The 21,615-nt window shown below is 32.0% G+C and overlaps 1 protein-coding gene across 4 annotated transcripts in view; it reads right to left on the reverse strand.

Annotated features, from left to right (window-relative positions):
* Window positions 1-700: 700 nt before the first annotated feature.
* COL11A1 (collagen type XI alpha 1 chain) overlaps window positions 701-21,615 on the reverse strand; it is a 199,622-nt gene continuing 178,707 nt past the window's right edge. For all 4 annotated transcript variants that reach the window (XM_079934210.1, XM_079934208.1, XM_079934211.1 and 1 more), the window contains 13 exons: window positions 20,717-20,770; window positions 20,472-20,579; window positions 19,944-19,997; window positions 13,398-13,451; window positions 12,398-12,505; window positions 11,852-11,905; window positions 11,712-11,747; window positions 11,564-11,617; window positions 9,792-10,041; window positions 6,767-6,879; window positions 5,266-5,334; window positions 2,611-2,844; window positions 701-1,367 (listed from right to left, as the gene is read on the reverse strand). In XM_079934210.1, coding sequence (XP_079790336.1) covers window positions 1,221-1,367; window positions 2,611-2,844; window positions 5,266-5,334; window positions 6,767-6,879; window positions 9,792-10,041; window positions 11,564-11,617; window positions 11,712-11,747; window positions 11,852-11,905; window positions 12,398-12,505; window positions 13,398-13,451; window positions 19,944-19,997; window positions 20,472-20,579; window positions 20,717-20,770 — 1,335 coding nt within the window. In that variant the 3' untranslated portion in view covers window positions 701-1,220. The remainder of the gene's footprint in view (window positions 1,368-2,610; window positions 2,845-5,265; window positions 5,335-6,766; window positions 6,880-9,791; window positions 10,042-11,563; window positions 11,618-11,711; window positions 11,748-11,851; window positions 11,906-12,397; window positions 12,506-13,397; window positions 13,452-19,943; window positions 19,998-20,471; window positions 20,580-20,716; window positions 20,771-21,615) is intronic.

The following is a 21,615-nucleotide window of genomic DNA, read 5'->3' on the forward strand; positions in this document are numbered from 1 at the left end:
TTTTGATTGTTTTTACTAAGTATGACTTTTAAAACAAGCACTGTTAGTAACAGTCCACCCATATGTTATTTAGCAATTAGGTAGGTCAAATAATGCATGATATTATCTTGAAAGAAAAGAAATAATAGTTGTTGGGCAGGTGCAGGTAAAATAATATTTGGAGACTATTATAATATGCAACTTAGAATCAAATTCAAGAAATTGATTAAAAATATAACATTGAACAAATTCATAAATAATTGTTTAGTTTCCATCTTTTAATATTAACCTCACTGGTTGAAGCACACTGAAGACAATAAGATAAGGTAGTAAAAAAACTGTACATCTGATTGATTGCTTGATGGAGGCATCAATTTGTTAAAACAGCTTCTCATACATATTTTCCTGTCCAAAAATATAAACTTGCTTATTTTCCACATATACAAGTATCCTGTGAAATCCTGGACTCTGAAAAGAAAAAGGTTGAGGTATAGCATTGAATAAAGCATTAAAATGTATGATGTTTTTGGCTGAAATTCAGCAAAATTACGAACAGTAGAGAAGAGTTGATCGGAGTGTGCTTCCAAAAGTCTTCCAGGTTTTGCCCTCTGAGAAATTTGTTGGCGACATCAAATAATTGAACTCTTCAACATCAATATATACAAAGGCATTTTATTATTCATCAAAGAAAGGGAATTAGAGTCATCGGAAATTGCAACTTTATTTTTTCATGATACATGTATTTATTGCCATCATAGTTCTGCAGTTGTCATAAAATTAGAGTCAGATGGAATTCAGAGACACATGCAAGTTTTGGAAATGGACACATAGATAACAGTATAGAACTGTACATAAAATAATTACAATTTATTAAACACACTGTTTTAGCACATCCTTGATGGATGGGAATGAGCACCATGTCTTTTATGAATATATATTTTTCTCTTTTTTTTTCTACAGCACCAAAGAAATCCAAATAGGAAAAGAAGAGATGAAAATTGGGAATCAAGAATAAGGCCTGTTTCCATCTTAGCCACACTATCTTATATTTTTTATGATTTTCAAAGCTTTTTTCATGTGATTCTGCTCCCACAAGGGCATCGATATTTCCTAATTGGTACATATATACGTAGCAAGTTATTTTCTACACCATTCTTATTCAAAACTTGCATGTGGCATAAAATGGGTTGGTGGCACCAAGGTATATTTTCTGTTGATTTCATATGTTCTTTGTCCTAATCTTAGCCAAGAAAACAAACAGGACCAACTTCAAATCCAAACTTCTGATTCTGATCACCAAAGTCATTGATCATTACATCAACGATAGGTACTTGGTCAATTTTTGGTGTATTGATTTCAATCACAGTCTTTTCATAGCCTTTTCTGGACTGTAAAGTTAAGCAGAAATAAAAAGTTATACAATCATTTTATATTTTTAAAATATGTTATTTTTTCTTAAGCTTCTGAGTGGACATAAGAAGGTAAGAAAGAAGAGAGTGGAAAACTAATTTGCCATTATCTTTGTAGTAATTAACTCTTCTTGTTATCACTGATGTCATATGTAGTTTTAAGTTTTGAAAGTTGACCGTATTTAATACTTAGCCATAATTACTCAAGATAATGCTGTAATATACTGCACAGTTGGAGAGAATCTTACTGAACTGAAAAATACATTTTAACATGAAAACTGATATTGGTACTGGGTCATACCCTTACATAAATAATATATCCTTACCATTATTATAATAATTCTATATGTATATATACACACACATAAATATATATGTACATATACACACAGACAAATTTGCTAAGAAAAATTGGAACGCAGTATAGGAATTATAATGCAAGAAGTCTAAAGCTGAAGCATTTCTATTGCTATGTATTAATTTTATGAATAATTATCAATACATTATATTGGGAAATCCTAAACGCTTTCTCCTTTTACTTGCATTATGGTCTCTTCTTTGATCTATGTGTAACCTACTCACTTTGTTTATTTGTAATTGTGACTTTTCTTCACTCATCAGCTAAGACAATAAGCTTTTTAGGATGCTCTATTGGTCATTTGCTCTTACGAAATTACCATATGTGTGAGAAAGACAGTTCCAGAGGATAAAAATAGCAAAATGCTAATAACTGACTAAATTGTTGTAACATAGTACCAATAAGCATGCCCCTATAAGCAAAATACAGAGGTTAAGAATTATCTATGGTATAAACAGTATAATGATGATTCCTTTATCTGTCATGTTAGAGTCATGAATTAAGGAGGGAAATGAAATAAGGCTCTTGATTTTTTTCTTTTTTTTCATTTCAGGAGTATCTAGCTGTAATAGTATTCAAATATCAGGAATAATTCCATAAAAATAACATACGATCCGAGACTACCTTCTGTTATGACTTTTAAAATGTGTCTATATGTATGTTTCAGAGATTCTGTGTCTCTGTGTGTGTTTGTGTGTGAATATTAGTGGTCTCTAATATACTGTAATATGTCAGTGTTAAGCATCAAATCTTAATAACAATTGACATCCACTTCATGACAGAAATCTGACTTAGGGCCAAAGTGTAATGGTTATACACTACTTCTCACCTCTGTGAAAGAAGGCAAGCAGAGATTATACTTACCGCACAGCCATCATATAAGGCTTTGATGTAAGGGTTGTTGTCATAGGACATCTCCTCATCATTCGATCCCAGGAACCGAAGTGCTTTGTCATAGCTTCCTGATGACACATCGTACCAGGCTGCTGACTGATGACAGCTGTAGGTGAAATTTTGCCGAGCAGAAGCAGTCAGCAGTTTCAGGAATGTCATTTGCACCATATTAATGGAATTGCCTTCCACATCTAAATATGAAAGCTGGGAATAAGAGGATAAAGAGACACATAAAGACTCTTTTACTCTTTTCTGTTGTAAAAGAATAAAATCACTGTCAACGGTGAACTGTGATCCCAGAAGCATGTGGATGCATCAATAGACCCATTTTCACTTAATGAAAGAAAGTATGCATTGAGAGTCAGAAGACCCAGATATAGGACTTTATGAAATCAGGATGTACTCCCACCTTAGGTACTGTCAGCAATACTTATTTTGGAAAAAAATCACTTTACTTCTATATATACTTCAGTTTCCTAATCAATCAGTAAGTATTACAAAAAATGCCTTTGTTTCCAAGAAATCTAGCATTATATTTGTGTAACTTTTTTTTTGTCTGTTTTTTTTTTTGTTGTTGTTTGTTTGTTTTTGCGGTACACGGGCCTCTCACTGTTGTGGCCTCTCCTATTGCGGAGCACAGGCTCCAGACGCGCAGGCCCAGCGGCCATGGCTCACGGGCCCAGCTGCTCCGCGGCATGTGGGGTCTTCCCAGACCGGGGCACGAACCCGTGTCCCCTGCATCGGCAGGCGGACTCTCAACAACTGTGCCACCAGGGAAGCCGTATTTGTGTAACTTTTTAAATAATAGAGTGGTAATATAGTAAAAATGAAAACTGAGGAATCTCAGTGCAATGCAAAGGTTAACTATTTTTATGTTGTTTGATTTCACCTATTTTCCTAACGTATCTACTTGACAAATTTTTCAACATGTTCTTGAATTTTTCATTTTGGCGACACAGTCTTCAAAGAGGTTTTTGGTCTTCTAATTTTCAGCACAGACCTGCTTGTTTGTCTGTTCTCGGATGATGTACTTATATTCATCATTGTATCACCAGCACCAAGCATATTGCCCAAGACACGCAAGTGAATATTTGTTGTTCAGGAAATACTTATTTTGTATTTAGAGCAGGAAAACAGTCTTAACTGCAAATTATTAAGAACTCATTTGTCAAGCTCATAATTTGTTTTATTGTATATAAATAAACTATCTGGGATCAGCTGAAACATAAACCTATATTTAAAAAAAAATTAAGAAATTCGCCCAGATTATAGATTCACTCAATATAAAGGCAGTTATCTGTGACTTTCCTCCTTTTTGTTGATTCTACTTAATTCTTACTGATTAACAGTTCAGATGATGAGGATCCTTGAGAGGTTGGAGAAAAACAAAAAACAAAAAACAACAACTGGGAAATCCACTCTAAGGAAAACAAAACAAAACAGCAACAAATAAAACCACACACAGAGTTCTATCTGTGCATGTATCTTTATCTCATACAAAGATACAAATGTAACATGGATATTTAATATGTGACTGGAAGACTGAACTAGACAGTTACGTCAAGTGGAGAACTTCACTAATATGAGTAGGTTCTTATAGGATAATAACTGTGTAAATAGTCATCAATGGAAAAGAATACCTTTTTTAAAGAATGTTAAGCTATTGAATAATTATCTGAATAACTGAAAAACATTCATTTAAATACATTATAATTAACATTTTAAACACATATATATTTTTAAACAGTTTTTAAATGCAAATTTAGTTTTGGCATCCAATTTTAAAATCTCTATAAAATGATTGATCACGAACTGGTAATTGTATGGAAATATTTAAGTAAACTTGTGCTACAATATGTAAAAGGTCAGGTCAGTCAGCTAACTTTATTTCCAGATGTAACTATCGGAAAAAAGTTTCACATTCCAAAAGTTCTTACTGAAATTGCAAACAAAGAATAAATTAGTTTTCAAGTATAACGGAAGTGAAATAGGGTCAGAGATACTAAATAGACATTATATTTTCTATATCTGATATTTCTAACATAATCCATTTTTATGATATCTATCTCAGGTACTTAGGGAAATGCATACTTTATTTGATCTTAATATTTTAGTAAATTTAATATATTTCCATTTATTTTGATACAAAAATTTTAGACTTCTCTCTAAAATACCAAAGTGGTCTAAGAGGGAGGTGGGAGGAATTGGGAGATTGGAATTGACATATATACACTACTGATACTATGTATACAATAGTTAACTATGAGAACCTACTGTATAGCACAGGGAACTCAACTCAATGCTCTGTGGTGACCCAAATGGGAAGGAAATCCCAAAAAAGAGGGGATATATGTATACGTATAGCTGATTCACTTTGCTGTACAGTAGAAACTGACACAACATTGTAAAGCAGCCATACTCCAATAAAAATAAAAAAAAAAACAAAAAAACGGCCAAAAAACCACAAAGTGGTCTAAGATTTAGATAGAGCAAACTAGGGAATACATGGAATCCTGCTTTTTATAATTTAGACGTTCACAGTAAGGGTCTAGAGATTATATAATTTGAACTTGTATTATGTAAGAGCTTCAAAATAAACCACTTCATGCTGAGGTAATAACATACCAGTTTTCCTCTCTTAAATTCACTAAACCAGCTTCTTGGTTTCTCCTTTGGCCATGATGAAATTCTTACCTGTTGCAAAGGAACAGGAAAATTAGAAAGTAGGTTAAAATTATGAATAGTATTGTTTATGTATATATCAGTAATTTTCAGTAAGACTAGGATGCTAAAGAGTTTTTAAAATGGTCTATCCTGGATTATACAAAATAAGGTAAAAAGCAAAACTTGAGATAGATGTTGTGAATTCCAATTTAGTGAAGACTGAGTCATTTTTTTTCCTGTTTTCTTTAATTGCTCAAAAAGAAGGGGGTGGGAAATAACTTGGTAAAGGCATACTAAGGGTTGGCTGTAGGGGACATGGGTGGAACTCTTAGGTAACCCCTTGCAAAGGAAACCCTCACAATGCCAGTTAGCATCTGCCATCAAGGCAGATACCTTGAGTATTTCACAGCCAAGGGAGGCATCCTGAAGCATCCAGCTAGTAACTCAGGGCGGGATGCTATGGAAAAGTCATTGACAGGAAGCAAGCCCATTATTCCCTGCTGGAGAAAATGTTTAGAGTCTTTTATAGATCTGAATTTATTGTTTTGCTTTACAAAGATCAGCAAAAATAAAGGTATATAAGCCTCACTAGGTATATAGGCCTCACTATAGGGAATTTGAGTAATCCTGTAAGGGGAGGCATTTCCATTTTCCCACACTTCTTTGTGGGTTAGAGGAGCTTTATTCTGCTTCCCCAAATGCAAAGTGTGGTTGGGAAACAGAAATTGCTTTGTCTCCTGCCCCATCCTTCACTTACAAACTAAATGTCTCTCCTAAAGAGATTACACACTTAAAGCTACTTTGTCTTAAGGAGTTTCCGTGCCTCTGCATGCCTAAGCCACTTCCTAAGAAGAATGTGATTTACTAAAACAATACAAATAACGTCAAAATTTCCCACCTATAAAATGTTTGGAGAATGTAATTATGCTAGTGAAAAATCTTTCCTTATATTAATAATTTGCCTGTAACTTTAAAGATAGAGCTCACATGTATTAATATTGCTAGGTGAAAATCAAGGAATGTGTTTGAAGAGACTAAACATTTAAAATGTACAGAAGTGCAGAGAATACTCTTATCTTATGTGAAAGAATCGTTCTCTATAAAATTGTGTATTTTGAGCATAATATACAGCTGTGAGTTCTACCACGTGGTAATTGGAAAGAATACTACGCATGCACTAAAATCTGAGAATCAGCTGTGCTGTGTCATGGAAAGCCATAGAATTTTAGAGAGCAAACAGGTGCACAAAGAATACATCTGGGTAAAAAATAAGAAAAGAAGTATTTGTCAACTCTGTCACTTTGGTGTCTTATTCATATTTATGCAAATGAAATGCTCTAATTACCCTGTAAGAAAAGCAGATAAATGAAAATATGACAGTATAATTTTCCTGCTTAGTTCAATATTGCAAAAACATGGCAGGAACTGTCAACAGTCACCACCAAAACAGATTGGTACTTACGCCCTCTGACTTTCTGTCTGGATAAATGCAAGTCTCACCACCAGATGTGAAATTACAGTAAACTTTGAAGGAATCTCCTGAGCAGCCTTGGTTAGGATCAATCCAATATTCACCTGGAAGTAGGAAAAAATACGTCATACAAATACATTTATACCCAAAACTGAATATATTATATACCAAATTTTATTAGAGAAATAAGGAAAAATGAATATTCATTCATCTTTTCATTCATCTTTTTCCACATGAATCACTTTTATGTTTTTGGTCATATTGAGGTACATGTTTGAATACTTAAAGAGCAACGCTTTGTCTTTGCCAAATGCTCCCATACGCTCTGCCTGGAACATTCTTTTTTTTAATCTTAGCATGCCTATTACTTTTAGGTTTCAGCTTAAATGCCACCTCCTCAAATATTAACATTCTCTTATCCATGTGTAACAAATTGCAAGCACATTAGGATGAGATATACCTGACTCTAAATACCTTATGTATTATTTACTACTTAAGTAATCTGAGTATAATAATCAATATATTTTTCCTTGATTTATTTATCTGTAATGATGGAGGTGAGAGTATCCACTTAGCCTCAAGTATCATAATTTTGCATTACTTTACAGGAAAAACTTCATGCAGTAAGTGTACTCCCCCTTTGAATGGGCTCCTAAGAAGAAAGTCTATTTTATATATTTAAATGCAGTTTGCTATTAATTCTATTATCTAAATGGTACAGAACAAATTTTATCACGTGAATGACCATGATGATTAATTTGGTGTTAGGTGAGTAAAGATGGTAAGTAGTGGGGCTGACAAAATGTTATCCCTTAAGTAATAGACAATGGAGCTTTTATTAAACAAGAATTATTGGGATACAGACTTGATATACATGTGATGATTGCTTTCCTCTTACCATTTTTCATGCTGACACTTCATTTCAAATATTAATTTGAATTATGTCAATCCACTGATTGTGAACTTTGAACAACTTAAAAGCTCCAACTGCTTAGCTTAGTACTGGAACTCCTGAAAATCTAATGCCAGTTTGCTTTTTGAAATAAATTCTTTAACAAAAAATTTACACTTTTTCTGATCGTGCCACTTATAAGTTCACATCTGGAACAAATTGAAATTCACAGGAAAGATTTATAAAAGAAAATAAAAATCATCAAAGATTTTACCAACTGGAATAGCCATTCTTAATCTTTGATATTTCTTAGGGTTTTAAAGAATATATAATTTTGAATTATATGGTAAGCATTATTTTTATCTTGTCTTATTCAGTCAACATTGTTACTAAATATTCTTTCAAATAACATATACTTAATTACTAAGATACCTTTATGGCTTCATGCCATTTCAGCTTGCAAAAGATTTCATAGGAACCCTCTAATTTTGGAGAGCAGAGGAAATCTGTATCTGTCATAATTTGCTATTATAAATTTTATGGTTTACCTGTCTCCATCATTATACAATAGTAGCCCGAGGGCATTATTCTTTATCTGTGAATCTCTGCATGAATAACAGTGCCTGGCACCAATAAGTTAATAAATAAACATTTAATTGTAATTAATTAAAATTTAATTAATTAAAGAATTAATAAAGCTAGTTAATATATGGAAAACACAGGGAACTGTAGTCCATAGTGAGCTTTCCATCCCCAAAATTTACAAAATTTTTTTCTTGACTGCTCAGGTTCTAATTAATCACACGTTGTTTTATATTGTCAGTACAGGCTGTCATCTTTTACATTTGATTTTCAGTCACATATGTATGACTATATTAGCTAGATCAGAAGTTTGGGTCATTCTCCTTATAACTCACTGAATTAATGTGAAACTAAATGTATCTTTTTCAAATAAATATATTATAAATTTGAATACATTTGATAGCAGTTTGTAAAGCACCCTTAATAATTAACTGTGTTTTCCTTTTAATGGGCTGTGCTTAAGATAGGAGATTTTTTCTTTCTTTTTTTTTTTTTTTTTTCCCCGGTACGTGGGCCTCTCACTGTTGTGGCCTCTCCTGTTGCGGAGCACAGCCGGACGCGCAGGCTCAGCGGCCATGGCTCACGGGCCTAGCTGCTCCGCGGAATGTGGGATCTTCCCGGACGGGGCAAGAACTCTTGTCCCCTGCACCAGCAGGCGGACTCTCAACCACTGCGCCACCAGGGAAGCCCAAGATAGGAGATTTTAAGACATTCTTTGTCATAAAAAATGTCTCTTCCTGAATTGCGTGAAACTTTTCTATCTATACTGAGTTATTTAGATCTCAGTTACAACATTCATTATATGATCATTATATATACAACATTCATATATATGTAGTCCCACAAGTAAACAGAGTGGCAAAGTATTTCCACATAAAGTGGGAGATTTAAAATCAGATATAGATCTGCCCCTTGTTAGTTTAGTATTGTGTTAGTCACTTAACTTAGGGTACTTGGAACTCTTTCCTTCTCAGAATAGGTATGTAAAAGTTTTGTCAAATAATAGGTATAGAAAATTATCCTGATTATTATTACAAATAAATTGTTCACAGTTGTTCTGGTATTCATGGATCAGTGAAATAAATTTTTGCCTCAAACTATCCTAATTCTTAAATATTCTGTTCAAATCATTGCTAAACTGATAGGTCACATATGATTCAGTTATGCTATTTAATCATTAATGCAAAGTAAGTTAGGATATAGGATATAAATATAGTAGCATGCACATATGTGTACACACATCAAACCCATTCTGTGATGGTTATTACAAGGAAAATTACATTTGTTTTATCTATAATCATCCAAAATGAACTTGTCATAATTTAATGAAACCTTGCTTAACAAGACAAAGATTTTCCAGAGCAGACGTTGTTTTAACAGTGTAAATGACTTTTTCTGTCTACAAAATTGGAATTAATAATTGTTCACTTTCGTTTTATTTAGAGACTATATTAAACATTTAACTAGAATTAATGAGCTGACAATGCACCTTGGTAACTTAGAGGCTCAGTGCATTTGCTTGGTCATGCATTATTAACATACCATCTGGGAAGTCAGGATGGCTGAGTTGCAGATCTTTGCAAGTTCGGGCTGGGTTGGTCTGTGTACCCATTGGAAACTTCATATGCTCAATGTCTTGTTTCAAGGAATTGAGGGAACCAAATATTTCCTCCATTCCATCAGTGTAATCCAGAATATTATCACCTGCATCTGATTGGATGTTTTCTGTATGTCTTCTTGTTTTTTTGGGTGACAAGATTGGTAAAGGCTGTATGACTTCACCCGGTGGACCCTGTAAAAGAGATGGATGTGCATGTAACTGTTTCCTAAGGTAAAATATTCTGTAGATATTAGTTATTACTGTTGTTATTGTTATAAGAACTTATAGTTTGTTTAACTTTTCACTGTTTTCCCTATTTTCGATGTTTTCTCTAATTGTTAAAATACACGTATTATGTACATATATCTCTTTATATATAAACTTTGTGAATTCTTTTAAAAAGAATCTAGTGGAGATATTGAGGTAGGCACAAAAATTCAGATGATTTCTGGACCTTTTTATATACATGTAACATAGCACAGATTTGTGTGTACATATGTTATATCCATTACTTTCTTATATATTAATTAGTCCTTATTTACATGTCCTATCTCTGCAACTAGATTTTAATCTCTGAAGCTTAAAACAATAATTTAAAGTTCTTGTGCTATATAATGAGTTGTCTATTGTGCTTGAAAATAATTCATATCATGTTTAAAAATACACATTAGCTGGTTCCAAACATCTATAACTTTTTAAATAAACAAAATTAAAAGAAGTGCAATCAGACTTGAATTTATATATGTGTAAGAGTAGAACTACACCAAATAGTTAATCCGTATTGTTATGGATTGAACTGTGTCCCACAAAAATTCATACGTGGAAGTCCTAAGCTGCAGTAACTCAGAGGAAGACCTTATTTAGAAATGAGGTGGCTGTAGATATAATTAATAAAGTGAAATGAGGGCCTAAGGGTGGGTCCTCTTCCAATACGACACGTATCCTTCTAAAATAAAAAAATCTGGGCACAGAGACACACATAGACAGAAGACCATGTGAGGAGACACAAGGAGAAGAGAGCCATCTACAAGCCAAGGAGAGAAGTCTCAAACAGATGTTTACCCCACACCCCTCAGAAGAAACCAATGCAGCTGACACTTTGATCTAAGACTTCTGGCTTCTAGAACTATTATATAATACATTTCTATTATTTGAGCCATGTAGTTTGTAATACTTTGTTATTGCCATCCTAGCAAACTAATACACATATAACTTGGAAACAAGTTCAAGAAGGAAGCCTCAAATTTTTTCACATGGATCTAACAGGCTTGTGTGAAGCCTGGAAAATGTCAGTGCTAAAAAAGTGGTAACTATTATCATTGCTTTTATTATTATCATTATATGCAGTAGGAAAAAAATGTCAAGCATCTGAACTTTTGTTTTTATTCCTAGTCGGGTATTAATGTATCTTTGTGGCATACAACCAGTTGTTTTCATGAAAATGTGACATGAAAAATATATGATTTTCTTGAAAAACTAATAAAGGCAAGATTATTACAATAGTTAAGGTATCTTTACATTCAAAGAGTGAAGCCAATTAAAAGACAAGTGTTGGCATGTAGACCTGAGTACTTAATTAAGGTAGTTGCTATTTCCTAGAAAATCAGCACTTTGACAGAATATGCTTTTTAATCCTTCTTATAAATTCAGAGAAATCACTGGCAGTCTCAGGATGCTAACTGTCAGAATATCACGCTTTTTACCATGCACTTACCGGAGGCCCAGGAGGCCCTGGAAGACCACTGTCACCCTTCTGGCCAGCAGGTCCCTGTTAGAAAGAATAAGGAACAACATAAATAGAGAACAAAGCATTTGAGTAGGTGTCACTGAAAAATTTAGATGCCAAAGAGAAAGGTACTTACAGTAGAGCCTTTGGTACCCTTTGAACCTTGAGGACCCTGGAAAATGCAAAGGCAAAAGTACACATAAAAGTCTGGAGAATGTGCGTCTCTTTGGTATATTTATAAGTTTACTTTATAAAATTCTTTTGTTTTGTACTTACTGGTAAGCCTGGAGGACCAGGTGGACCTATGGGACCAGCAGGGCCTGGAATACCCTACAGAGAGAATCATCCAAATTAAAGAGTTTTTCTCAGCGATTCCATTTTCATATGTTGCATAACAACACACATTGCAAAATTTAGACAATGCAAAAATACATAAGAATGGCCTAAAATTTTCCATCGTGAATCTAAGAAATAACTTTTGCAAGATGAGCTGTATTTTTGTCCATTTTGCTGCAATGTCTCCCTCTCTATGCATATGTCTTTACATTCCTGCAGCCTTCAGAATAATGATTTGTATGTGTTGGGGATTCAATAAATGTTTGTGTAATTAAATATTGAACTATAATTTTTATGGTTTCTAACTTAAGTCATATTTTTATTTATTTACTCTAAGGTTAAATAAATTTCTTTTTGAAAACACCATTGACTTAAGGAGATTAAGATGCTCTAAATTACTTCCTAGGTCATGTTTAAAGGAATGTCTGCAGGTGTGTGAGTGTATGATTGGAAAGGAGTAGGAAAATAATTTATATCTTTACTCACTCCATCCCCTTTTACTCCTGGAGAGCCTTGAGTTCCAGGGAGTCCTCTGTCACCCTTTTCACCTTGTTCTCCTGGAGGACCAATCAGGCCAATTAAACCAGGATGTCCCTTTGAAAGGCAAAGAAATTTTAACAATATATAAATTACAAACATATATTAAATTATAGCCATAAAATAATTGCACATTAAATTTATGAAACATAAGAGTAAAAAATTAGATAAAAACTTTAACCCTTTCTGAATGAAATATAGGATTAAAAACCTCTTTCCCCTCACCTAACAGGATCATTTACTGATTACATTAAGTGAGACCTTTATTAAGGGTTGGGAATATTATTGAAAAAAAATTTTCTAAAAATATCCCCTTCAGTGTTACATTTACTTAAAGGGAATTCCTTCAATTAAAAGATTAATAATGACTACATATAATATTGGTGAAACAAACAACTGAAAATTCATTATTTTAAAAAGCATCTTATTTTATATGAAATTATTTCTATCCTTCACAAATTTTGCAGCATCTAAGAAACACTTAAAGATTTAAAAGTAGTTTTAAAAATATTAATGCCATTCTAAAAATGTTTTATTTTCTTTAATTATTTGGTGCAACAGAGCATACATATCTTTCAAATCATCTGAAAGATAGTCTAGTTTAAATTTTTTATTTTCATGTTTAAAAACATAAAAAATGACCATTTTGTTATTCTATCTGTTTATTTTCTGAATAGTTATTTTAGTATAACCATATGCTTTCTCCATATGGTTCCTACATAGGAACATTGAGAAATATAACACTGAATTCTGGTACATTTTTCACTATTACTTTGTATATTTTCTCTTTTCTGAATTCATCTTGGTAGCTAAGGACTGATAACTTTTTCCTTGGTTAGAATGATAAAGGTATTCCTTGAAATTTCCTTTTGAGTGATATTAGTCTGCAACATTATTGTCTCTGCTATTAAGAAATCAACATTGTAATAACACATTCTTTTATTCTCACCTTCTCACCCTTGGAGCCAGGGTCACCTTTAAGACCAGGTAAGCCAGGAGGTCCCTAAATAATAAACATACATAGAGTAGTTACAAATTAGAGAATCATATTACTATCCACTGGGCAAGTTGGTTTCGATTATATGATAGGGTTTAAAATTAATAATGACCACTGGAAAAAAAAATAATGACCACTGTTTATTTTTCAGGATTCTAAATAATTTTATGTGTTTAAAACTCTACAGTTTGATAGTTAACCATAATAATAAAACATAATATTGATAAGTTTGATTAAATAAATATGAAGTTAGAAATAGGGCATGATTTATATGGTTTTTCAGTTGAAAGAAAAGATGCATTTTTAATTACACTAATTTTAGAAGAAGAGGTTTCCAAGTTATACATTCATTTAATCGAATATTTCTCTGTTAAACTCACATTCAAAGGTTACAATATTTCCAGTAAAATTTAAAGAAGAAAACCTCAATAAACTTTTGACCATCAATTGACCATTGTTAATCATTTTTCCTAAATAAACTCCCAAGATACTATTTTTAGCTGTAATTTCTGAATTCAATCTCTTAACTAAATGATTTGTAAATGTAAAGATAAGATAATTTACTTTTCTCGTATTATTGGACCTGTATTTTAATTATTTAATCCTTTTTATATTCTAAGGATAAGGCATTTATCCATTTAGGCTAAATTATATTTTAATGAAAATTATGGCATGATTTTAGCAACTAACTCTTAGTCTTGGTCCCTACTCATGAAAATATTCATAATGATGACTTTTAAACAGACTTCTAAATATAAAAACTAGTGTACTCCAAATTGAAGGCAACACAAAATAAGATCCTTATTCTGAAATTACAACAAGTTGCTATGCAGGCAACAGATTCTGTCAGAAAAAATGTAACTGACAGATGGTTTGTAAGATTGTGACTGATGAAACCAGGGCCCAGATAATACCACCACACATGAGTCACTACTGCCTACAAGTACCGCATCAAGAAACAAAGACAAAATATGAGTTTTCTCTATGAGTTTGAATTATATAGACTGAATTGAACTATTTGAATTATAATTTTAATAATGATTTTAACATGGCACTTAGTAATCAAATTGTTTTAATTTTTACCAAGCTATATGATTAGTCTTTACTATAGTATGTTCCGCAAGGCTACCACAAGTAATTTTCCCCCTCTTACTAGGCACTTTTGAGTCTTCAGTGTGAAAGAGCACATTGAGTCTCAGTCCATCATTTTTGTGAATTTAATATATTAAAAGCCATGGATCTAATCCAAGAGGCATGATGTAATTTAAAAAGTATGGGTTCAGAATACAATAGATTGGGGTAGAAGCCTGCTTCTCTTATCAGCAATTTAAATTAGCTAACCAAAGAGAACTTCAGTTCTCTCATCTATAAACCAAGGATTATAATTCCTGTCTCAAGGGGCTACTGTGAGATTGTGTAGATGAGCGCTTTCCATTCCTTAGTTTCTCAAATCTACTCCTCAAACTGAAGTCCTTAATATCAGAGGAAGGTAAGAATAGTGTTAGTATAAGTTAGTCCTGTGTATCAATAGTATTTTGGACTGTTACCAGAAATATTTATATTTGTTTTAATTCATGAATGAATTTGAAATTCTATAAGTATTGATATAAAAGTGAACAATTTCCCTACATCATTCTATTGAAAATAGATAAATTATTTTTGTAGAAATTATGTGCAATTTAAATGTAAATGTACCTAATAATATTCTAGTAAGAAGAAAATTATTAATCCTCAGATGTAAGTTTATATCAATTCAGTTTAGATTCTCTTTTGTATAAATATAAACAATCCTGTCACTTTGTTAAATCTCTTGTAGATAAAAAGGAGACTACAAAGAAATTACCAAATTTACTTTCAGGAATATTCTAAGACTAGGTTTTAACACTGGACTTTCATCTCATTTGCTAACACTATATCAGAGTGGATGATCGCAAAGTTTGATCCTCAGACCAGCAGCCTTAGCATCATTTGTGAACATATTAGCAAAGCAAATTCATAGGCATCATCCAGACTAACTGAATCTAAAATTCTGGAGTTAGAGATCAGAAATCTGTTTCACAGGTTTGTTACTCATTAAGGTCTGAGAAACATGGCTCTGTGGCATTAAGTCCCATATCTGTTAAATCAATATGAAAATCAGAACAGCATAAAGGATGTCATTTATTTTAAAATAAAAACATTACCTATTTAGTATTATTTGTTTAATAATTTTAAAATTAAGTAAGTATATTTTTCATCTACGAAGGTTTGGTGAATTATTGGTTAGGAAAATAATGTTGTCTGATAGCACAATTTTAAAGGAATAATATAAATGAGTAATAGAAATAATAAAATAATTCCTTGAGGTCATGTGACCATCAGGATAGATGCCAAACATTCTACATGTTAGAACAAGTGGGAATAAAAAAGCATGAAAAAATAGTTCTAATAAATATGTAATTGCATGAAAGAACCATATACCTGTACCAGTAGCAAAAAACATTTAAAAATATTGGTTAAAATTGACATATGTCAGTTAAAAGTAAATACATTCTTTAGATTGAAAACACAAAACTATTAAAGAGGCCAGATTTTTTTTCTTTCTTTACTTCTTATTTTACATTCAAACTCTTTCTGGTATGTGATACACTTTACAGAAATTTTGCTGTTAAGTGGGAGAACTAATAGGAATGTCATTTGCTGGGCATCAATATTCCAACTACTGTTTCATTCAGCGTCTCAGGTCTACCACTCATTAGTTGGGTAATCTTGGATCTGTTCCTTTTTATCTCAGAACTTTATTTATAAAGGTGTTCTAATAATAACTGTGTCAGAGAATCGTGATAATGGAAGAAAAACCAGGCTTACAAAAGTACTGCATATAGTGAAGTGTAATGTAAATTATTGTTATTTGTTTCTGATGTGCCACAGATAGTTATTAATCAGCTTTCTCATCACATTCTAATAGTAAAAGCTAAAATGGCAAAAAAGAAGAAATAATGTGGATTCTAATTGCTCGGGGGTAATGGGAAACATACTAGACATTTTTTGTGTTTGTAATGCATTTAAAATCATTTCTATAAATATTATTCAGGAAGGAGTTAAAGGAAAAGAGTGTTAATTCCTCTAAGCTAATAATCTCATAAAATTGTGAACTATATCTAAGGAGGCATTAGCCAAGTGAAATCAGTTTATTATCATTTTCATCAATTAGAAATAGAAATTGGTAAAGCTATGATGTTGATAGCAGTTATACATAACCCTCTGAACCTGGACCATATCAAAAATAACAACTCTGCATATAAAAATATTATTTCAGGTATACATATTTTCTATTTCCTCTTAGGATATTGTAAATTGAAAAACCCTAGGGAAATACATAATTCATAAGTAATAAAGTGAAAAGGAAAACAGGGATGATACATTCATAAGTGTCTAGAATACACAATCAAATATGTTCCCCTGCTGTATTATGCTGTACAGAATATTTGCTTTGAAATGCATCTCAAAATTCTAATGCACTGAAGTTTAAAGAAAATGCAGATCCTACTGTTTATTTAGAATGTAGTATTGTAAAATAACGTTTAATTTGGTGAAAGACAAATACTTTGTAGTTTAAACCTGCTTAATCATTATGGAATGCTACACATCTCAAATCTTTTTACAGATAAGTTAAATGTAGCATTTAAAAAATCAAAATATAATTCAGTAACCCATCCTACCGTTTATTCGCACACTTATGGTTTAACAAATAATGTTATCAGATATTTTACTTATCAGTATGTGAAAAGAATTAATGTATGATAATAGTAAGGTAAAATTGTCTGAAGATAAATACTGAACAATTTTTCAGCTAAACTGGAACAAATAGGTTCTTAAAATGAAAGATTATGAAACAAAACAAAATAAAAGCTTAAAACTAAAATAGATGCTAATTGTGTCTTCAAAAAATAAAATAAAAATTAATTTAAAATGATTAAATCATGCTTATTTTGACTATGCAGCAGAGGAGAGAATGTAGCAACCATTACTGTTCTCTTTAAAACACTCAATTTTATTCCCATCTGATTTTTGCTATTTCCTAAAAAAAAAAACACCCCAGCAGTTCAACTTTAAAAATCCTCAAATAAAATTCTTTATACAATCTCATCATTGTCCTTAGCTTTCTTTTAGATTTCACACGTACTGTTTTATTCTCAGTTCCATATGATTCTGAATATTTATCTGTATATAAAATTCATGCATATGTAGAAGTTTAATTTTTGCCATGAGAAATATCTAAATTTTGAAGTAAAAAGTAAATATTGTACCATATCTAAACTCTAGCAGAGCTGATCATATAGAGTGGTCAGACACCAAATATCAATTTTAGAGTTTTAACCGGTGTTTGTTTCACTCTAGCCCAAAGAATTTCTAATCCAAATGTTAATATAAAGTTGTTAGACTGTTACTTATATAGGAAATGGTCTAAGTTGTTTTTCTGTTTGTTTGTTTTGTTTTTTAGACATAGCTCATCTAATTAACATAAGAACCCCATGGGGTAAAAGATATTAATATCCCCATTTAATTCATTTTAACTTCATAATATTCCATAAGATCGATGCTATTCAAATTCTCATTTTACAGATGAGAAACCTAAGGCTTAAAAAAATTGAATAACTTACTTAAAACTTATTCAGCAAGCAGGTAGTAGTGCTCATTTTTGAAACCAGGGTTCTTGGGTTGAGAGGTGATGACCTTAACCAGTAATCATGATATGCTACTTCTCACTCTAATACAAAATTGCCTACTAAAATAAGTACCAGTATTTCTTAGCTGAGCTGAAAAGTTCACTAAATTGCCATAAATGCATCCTGAAGATGATTTCTCCACCAAACCTCATCTCCTGTAGACCAAGTAGCATTTTCATTAAAATTAGCACAATCAAACTATTTGATGGTATGAAAAAGCTACAATAGATTTGCATTCTAAGTACTCTCTGATAAAACAAGCAGCCAGAGAAAGAAATGGCACCCATGTTGCTCAATTCTGATGCTTTTCATTTCACTGCGGAAAAGGATGTGAGTTGTTTATTTAGCTCTTTGCTCTGTAAACCCACATTTACCTAAGATTCAGAAATATAAACTTTTGCAAGCCAGAATCAGGTGGTATGTCTGATGGTTTTATTTTTAATATTAGCTGAAGGAAGTCTCCAGCTTGATGCTTTCTTTTTTTTTCATCTGGAGAAAGGTCAGAATACATATTGGAAAAATATGAAATAACAAGAAAAAAAATCTTTGGCAAATTTTAGGGTGATATTAAGGTGAAGTATTTTTTTTTTCCCTAGGCTATGACTTTGTACAGTTAGGAATTTAACATGTCTAAGAAGAATATTCCCTAAATAGTGATGCAGACATGGAACCCATGATCCTACTTTTGTCAAGTCCCTGTTCCTATGTCAATGGGGCAATGTGCAGATTTGATAATCTCCTCAAAATTTGATAACTTTTATCCACTTATTAAAATAAGTGATCTTTAACTTTTCAGTGCAAGTTAAAAAAATAATCTCTGTAACACTTATGAAAGATCTGAAATGTTAGAGGAAATTTTTCCTAAAGGAATTGGCCAAGTTCTCCTGAATGATTAAGATTGCAAATCCTAGTTTCGATGGCTTTCTGAGCACATACATACCTCTGAGGTAGTTGATATACTCATGAAAAGAGGCAATTTTGTAAAATTTAAATTTCTGTATGGGCAAACCTGCCTATTTAAACCGATAAATATTACACTTGAATAGTGCTATATGTATTGCTTCTTGTTTTAATTAATCCCTTTACAGATTACTATTTTGGACAATGAAGTTCAAATATCTCCACCATGAAATAGAATCTGTTACTTAGTAAGCAATAATTTTAAAGGCAAGACTTTGATTCTCACTTTCTGCCCAAATTTTGTAGCAAGAATAGCCTTGGCTCCTATAATAAACTCTATCTATGAACCATATGCTGGTCAACTAAATGCTTTATTGCATTGCTCAAGTGTGTTGTTTGCATACACAGTTTATGAGAGTAACCAAGCTTTGGTTTTATAACAATTATACCTCTCTTCATTCATGGGGGTAAATGCTTTATCTTTCAGCCCATATGACTCAAATTTATTTGGTGAAAAAATCACTGTATGCCTGTGCCAATGTTATTCTTTTAAATGAAGTGCCAGGAAACTAAGTGTAATTGCATGCATTTGAGGGAACTGTTCACATTTGGAAAAGAACTGTCTGGGCCATTAGTGGCATTTTATTCAGAATGGAAATTTTTTTTTTCCATCCATTGGACATAAGAAAGGAAAGATCTTCTGATCAAGGGCATATTTTCCAAATAACTTATCAGTTAGGATTACTTTTCTCTTTTTAGGTCTGAGTAATACGCTTCCTTGAATACTGTACAGAATATAAACCAATTTATAAGACAAAATTTCAGGAATTCTAGCTTATAAATAATTTCATTTCTGCAATTCTAAACAGCAGAAAAAGGTGCTACTCACCATAGGACCAGGTGGCCCATCTTGGCCTGCAGCTCCAGGGAGACCTTGTTCTCCCTAAGGAAGAAGAAACATGATTGATTTTTTTAATTAACAAAAGCAGACATTTTTTTCTTTATTTTAATTTTGGTAATACGAAAAAGAAAGAAATCAAACATCACCTATGAATTCCATCATGTGGAGGACATCTACAAATATTGTAAGCAATTTTTGAGTCTTTTTACTTTCTGTGTATGTGTCTACATGCACATACATACACACACACATGGATGGATGGATGTGTGTATAAAAATTATACGTCTTTGAGATCTCAGGGTTTAGTTTTCTATTCTACCTTTAGAAGTTAGAATTTCACCATGAACTTATTAAATAAATGACATACTTAAATATTCTAAGGGTCTCTGACTTTATTACATAATATTTACTGCACACAATTTATAAAATAATGCTGACATAAATATTTTCATTCATAATTTTTCTTAGAAATAAGACATTATTTTCAAAATGACATATTTCAGCACAGATGCTCACCACAGGGCCAGGGATGCCCCGAAGACCCTCTGGACCAGGCTTTCCGGCAGGTCCCTGAGGACCAACTGGGCCAGTTTTTCCTGAAGGACCTTCAGCTCCTGCTTCTCCCTGTTAGAAAATAAAATATGTGAATGCATTAATAATGAAAAAAGACATTTTATTATTTTATTAAAAGTACTGAAATAGATGTTGTCCAGCGTACACGTTGAGTTTTTCAAGCATAATACCTGTAATGTATATTTTACCTTAGCACCTTTTTCACCCTGTCTTCCCTCTGCACCTGCAGCTCCAGGAGGACCCTATAAACATAAAATTGCATTTAAAATATATATATAACATATAAAAGTAATGCAACTGAAGACTTATTTACAAATACCCCAGTTTAATTTGTAACAGAGTCTAATAAATTGTGAATTTCTATAGCAATTTAGTTTAAAACACTGAGAAAATGCAAAACTCTTTTTATGTACAAATTTTAGTTAGAATATTAAAAACAAATGAAGCACAGATTGAGCAGAATACAGATAATCACATCATATCAATGTAAGGAAACAATAAAGATAAAAATTTTAAAGAAATGCTGATGATTTAGTCACCCTTAGTGTGTTAAATACTCAGATATCATTTATTTTGTTGTATAATTAGGAAGTAATTGAAGGTTTCAGATTTCACTTCCATCATTATATGTGTTTTTAAGATTGGCTCCTTTCTTAATCTTAGAAGATCCATACATTATACATTTTCATAAGATCATGTTCAAACTGGAAAAGTACAAAATTTAAAATCTTGTTGGTCAACAGATATTATATTTTCATTCTCTGGAACTATGTAATTCACATAAGTGGTATAAAAAATCGTATGACTTTTTAAAACCTAGTATTAGAGAAAAAACAGGAAAAAAATCTTCATACTCCATATGTCATTCAAAAACTTAAGAAGATATTCTGGTATTTGCATAACTTTTGTATATCTGCATGAATTGCTATGGAGAAATGCTAATTATTATATATAAATTATATATAATTTATATATATTTAAAGCTTTTCATAATACTGCTCTTTGTATATATATATATATATATTTTTCCCCATCTTTGTGAGGTATCTGTCTCCCTATTTCTCTTTATTTTTAGCTAAATAAATAA

The sequence above is a fragment of the Stenella coeruleoalba genome (genome assembly GCF_951394435.1).
Source record: "Stenella coeruleoalba genome assembly, chromosome: 1".
NCBI lineage: Eukaryota > Metazoa > Chordata > Mammalia > Artiodactyla > Delphinidae > Stenella > Stenella coeruleoalba.